The sequence below is a fragment of the Geospiza fortis genome, unplaced genomic scaffold, assembly GCF_000277835.1.
Source record: "Geospiza fortis unplaced genomic scaffold, GeoFor_1.0 scaffold566, whole genome shotgun sequence".
NCBI lineage: Eukaryota > Metazoa > Chordata > Aves > Passeriformes > Thraupidae > Geospiza > Geospiza fortis.
In genome coordinates this window covers 1-4,527 of record NW_005054833.1, presented here as the reverse complement: position 1 = coordinate 4,527, position 4,527 = coordinate 1, and the positions used below count along the sequence as shown (strand labels likewise).

At 61.5% G+C, this 4,527-nt stretch overlaps 1 protein-coding gene across 1 annotated transcript in view; it reads right to left on the bottom strand.

Moving 5' to 3' along the window:
- LOC102044165 (choline transporter-like protein 2) overlaps positions 1 to 4,482 on the bottom strand; it is a gene marked incomplete at its 5' end in the record, with an annotated part of 7,559 nt that extends 3,077 nt beyond the window's left edge. The window contains 18 exon segments of the mRNA XM_005431229.2: positions 1 to 51; positions 387 to 490; positions 642 to 736; positions 824 to 1,086; positions 1,176 to 1,260; positions 1,514 to 1,606; positions 1,729 to 1,828; positions 2,027 to 2,158; positions 2,342 to 2,454; positions 2,627 to 2,710; positions 2,925 to 3,048; positions 3,164 to 3,224; positions 3,314 to 3,430; positions 3,518 to 3,602; positions 3,698 to 3,791; positions 3,794 to 3,855; positions 4,326 to 4,405; positions 4,407 to 4,482. The exon segment at positions 1 to 51 is cut by the window's left edge and continues 13 nt beyond it. Of these exon segments, the coding sequence (XP_005431286.2) occupies positions 1 to 51; positions 387 to 490; positions 642 to 736; positions 824 to 1,086; positions 1,176 to 1,260; positions 1,514 to 1,606; positions 1,729 to 1,828; positions 2,027 to 2,158; positions 2,342 to 2,454; positions 2,627 to 2,710; positions 2,925 to 3,048; positions 3,164 to 3,224; positions 3,314 to 3,430; positions 3,518 to 3,602; positions 3,698 to 3,791; positions 3,794 to 3,855; positions 4,326 to 4,405; positions 4,407 to 4,482 (1,819 nt within the window).
- Positions 4,483 to 4,527: the final 45 nt, after the last annotated feature.

The window sequence follows — 4,527 nt, the reverse complement described above, 5'->3', positions numbered from 1 at the left end:
GAAGAACGCGTTCCGGGCCGAGGTGCAGAAGTTGGTGCCGTAGATGGCGATCTGGGGCGGAAAAACCGCACAGAGGAGAGAGAAACGGGGCTGCACTGAGTCCACCGCCCAGGGGAGGGTGCAAATCCCACCCTGGAAGGGCTTCCTCATCCACTGCAGGGTCAGGCATCGCACAGACCCGGAGCCGAATACCCCCACCCGCAGAGGGTCCTCCCCAAAGCCCACGGGATGTGGCTGAGGCCAAGATTTTTCAGCCAAAAAGCTGAAAAATGTCACCAAGCTCCGTGTTCCCACAGCATCAGGAGACACAATTCCCAGGGAAATCTCCGAGCTGCCCCCGTGGCAGCCCCGGCCCTTGGAGGCTGCTGGTTTTGGGTGACTCTCACCATGATGTAGGCGTTCCTGTTGAGGAACTTGATGAATTTCTCCAGGCACCAGAAGCAGCACTTGAGGCAGCTCAGGAGGAACTTGGCAAACTTGTTCTCGGCGGCTGGAGGGCGCAGGGAGAGGGGTCAGCACCAAAGCCACACGGGTTGGGTCTCCCAGCAGCCACTCTAAGGTCCCTGGTGAGACCTTGCTGCCACGGTCCCCCCACCACAGGCCAACCCCGCTCCTCTCCCCATTCCCAGCCCCTTCAGTACCTTTCAGCCGGTGGTCCAGGTACTCCAGGATGACCCTGATGACCTGGACGATGGCCAGGACCAGCGAGCCGAAGGCCAGCGAGCCGGTGTGGTACCTAGGGATGGACCAGCCTGGTTACGAAGGCACAGCCTCGCAGACAGAGCTCCCGGCCACCCTCACGGGGACGGACGGACGGACGCACCGGAGCGCGCGGCCGAAGGCGGAGAAGAGCGGGAAGGCCGGCATGTCGTCGGGCTTCTTGAAGGCCCAGTAGTAGGAGGCGAAGGCGCCCGCCAGCGTGACCTGGCCCAGTGCGATGACGAAGTTGGCGAGCCAGAAGAACATGAAGACGTTGAAGAACTGCAGCACGATGAGGTACTTGTGGTAGGCGGTCTCGCCGCCGTAGAAGGCGAAGAGGCACTGGGCATCGGGGCACAGCTTGGTGACGTTGCTGGTGTTGAAGGTCTGGAGAGGACACAGGAGACCGCCGGTCAACCCAGAGCGACCACCGTGGTCCCGTCTCTGACAGGTTCTGAGCTTCCTGAGGCGCTCACCTCGGGCTTGCAGGTCTGCCCAGAGAATGGGCACGCGGACTCGTTGAACACCTTGTAAACAGCCTCGTTGGAGGTGGACAGGAAGCTGCAGGTCGCCGTTAAGGAAAGGTCGTTTTCCAAACCCAACCCTAAATCCAAACCAGACTCCACTTGGCTCTCCCCAGGCTCCCGCTGCTGCTCTTCCACCCCAGGGTTTGTTTTGGGTTAAACCTCAGAGATTTAAGGTGGATGCGCCATCAGATCCTGCTCCGTGCCTGGGGAGACACTGGGCTTGTGGGAACGGGGATGCAGGGAGCAGGAAGAGGGTGAGGAAGAGGGTGAGGAAGAGGAAAGGATACACGGCAGTGCTGGCCCAGTAGGCGATGCAGAGGCACAGCAAGAAGAAGGTGCACAAGGGGAACAGCAGCGACGACATGACGTGACCGACGGCCCTGTGAGAAGATGGTTAAACCCCAGTTAAACCCTGGTTAAATCCCGGTTAAACCTTGGTTAAACCCCAGTTAAACCCAGGAGCGGCGGGTGCCAGCGGCCCCGGGGACAGGGACAGCCAGACCTGCTGGCCTCCTTGATGAGCGCGATGGCGATGAGGATCCTCTTGCGCAGGAAGATGAGCAGCAGCACGATCACCAGCTCCAGCACGCACAGGATGATCACTGCCAGGCCAAGGGAGCGTCAGGGCCACCTTCACCTTCCCCCCCGGCACCGAAATCTCCTCCCGGGAACACCCAGCACTGCCCCACGGCTGGGCACCTGGCAAAGTCCCCGCTTCTCATGGGAACGGCCCAAAATCCCGCTGTGACCCCCCTTCCCGTGCCCTGTGGGGTCCCAATTCCCAACTCCCGGATGCTTACGGAACGCCAGCCACGTCTGCCGCAGGTGCAGGTAGACACGGAGGTCGGTCTGGAAGCCCAGGTCTGTCAGGGACACATCCGACCCCGCTTCCCCTTTTAACTTGGCATATTCCATGTAACAGTGGAAGATTCCTGTGTCAAAAAGCGGAATTTTGTTCCTTTTTGCACAAAGGGAGAGGCAGAGCCAGACGCCGGCCAGGAAGGAGACACACCCGGCAGGACGCGGTGTGTGAAATTCTGCAGGGCAAATCCCGCTGGAAATAGGGAAAGGAGAACGGGGAAAAGCCAGGGAGAGGCTCCCGGCGCCCTGCTCACCGTATCCCAGCACCAGGATCACCATCACGATCATCACCCACACCATGATCCCGGCCAGGAAGCGCAGCAGGACGATGAAGATGAGGCTGGCCACCATGGCAATGACGAGGCCTCTGCGGGAGGAAGGCAGCCGCGTGTCAGCGCCCTCCCCGAGTGCCCCGGCATCCCCCAGGCGTGAGAACCGCAGGAGGGGTGCCGCTGCTCGTGCTTCGCTCCGTGGAAATTGTGGAAAAGCCGGGGGAATCATAAAATACTGGAAACCGCAGAGTTTTGCCCCGTGCTCACATGATGATCCAGTACCAGGACACCGTGTAATCCTCGAAGATCTTCATGGCCAGCTGCCGGGTCTCCAGCACCACGTTGGCTTTCCTGCAAGGAAACGGGAAACGCCGATGGAGGGGGAGCCGGGGGGACCCCAAAACCACGGAAATTCAACAGCAAATTCCCCGGAGCCGTCCGCACTGTGCCGCCTTTGCCGCTCCCGTTCCCACCGTGGGATTTTGGCGCAGGATTTCCAGCAAGCACCTCAAACAGGCAAAGCAGCACTAACGAAGCAGCTCCTAACGAGGGGCCCGCGACTCACTTGGCCCCTTCCAGCAGCTCGGTGACGTTCCTGTGGTTCCCCCAGCCATCCTCGTAGGTTGTCTTGTTGCCCACCATGATGACGCCCTTCTTGGCCTGGATGGCTGGGAAGCATCTCCGTGCCACTGGTGGGACAGAGTGGGGGGGCTCAGCTGGGAAAACGGGAGCCCCAAACCCCCAATCAGCCTCCAAAAAACCCCGGCGAATCGTTAACGAGCTCCTTGCTAATTACGGACGTACGCGGGGTGCTGGGAATGAGCATGGCCGGACACTCCCTGTCCTTCAGCACATTGAGGGCAGCCTGGGAGGGGACAACGAGCCAGACATCAGCACCTGGGGCAGGAATCCCCCCAGAGCACGGGAACACCGGCCCCACAACCCAGAGCCCACCTTCTGCGAGCCCTTGTACTCAGGGGTGCAGAAATTCCGGTAATATTGCAGCGACGCGGGGTTCCCGGAGGCCGTCAGGTACGTCATGTACCGGTCTGGGCATTTGCTGACGCAGATCTGCAGGGGAAGGGGACACGGGGAGGGGGCTGCAGGCCCGGATTCCCTGGGGAATTACTGGGGGTCCCGAGGGGGCCGGGGCCGTACCTGCGTGGTCGGGCACTGGAACTCCAGCAGCACCAGCGGGCTCGCGCACTTGACGATGTCAAAGTAAAAAAGGAAAGGCTTTTTCCTGCAAAACAAACCAAAAAGCGCCCAGGTTTGGGGGAAAACCCCGCCACGCTCCCCCCGGAGGAGTTGGGGGTCTCTGCACGCGCGGGCACTCACTCGTTGGGGGTCCCCTGCTGCCCGCAGACCTGCCCGCGGCTGTCCGTGGGGTGGATCACCTTCCGGGGGTCCCCGTGGGTCCAGGCTGGGGGCACAGCACCACGTAGCCCACGATGGCCACCACCAGCAGGACGCAGCAGATGATGTCAGTGCAGCCCCTGCAGCGGGGACAGCCAGGGTGGGGACACTGGGGCTGGGGACAATGGGGCTGGGGACCCTGGACTTGGGGACACTGGATTTTGGGGACACTAGGTCTGGGAACACTGGACTTGGGGACAATGGGTTTGGGGACACTGGGTCTGCGGACACTGGGGCTGGGGACAATGGGGCTGGGGACCCTGGACTTGGGGACACTGGATTTTGGGGACACTAGGTCTGGGAACACTGGACTTGGGGACAGTGGGTTTGGGGACACTGGGTCTGCGGACCCCGGGTTTGGGGACCCTGGACTGCAGCCCCTGCCAGTGGGGACAGCAAGGTTGAGGACCCTGGATTTTGGGGACCCTGGATTTGGGGACCCTGGACTTGGGGACCCCAGATTTGGGGACCCTGGATTTGGGGACCTTGGATTTTGGGGACCCCGGGTTTGGGGACCCTGGACTCGGGGACCCTGTGGGGCTCTCCTTACCTGTCATAGATGGGACCTTTGAAAGTCGGGTCATACTTCTGCGGCGTTCCTGTGGGGAGGAAGAGGAATGGCAATGAGGAACAGCTGGGGCGGGAGGAAGGCACTCCTCATCCTCCTCACCCCACAGCGAAGGAGCCAAACGCGTCCCAAAAAACCCCTCGGGATAAGCAGAATCAGGGGAACATCTGCGGATCCACCTCCC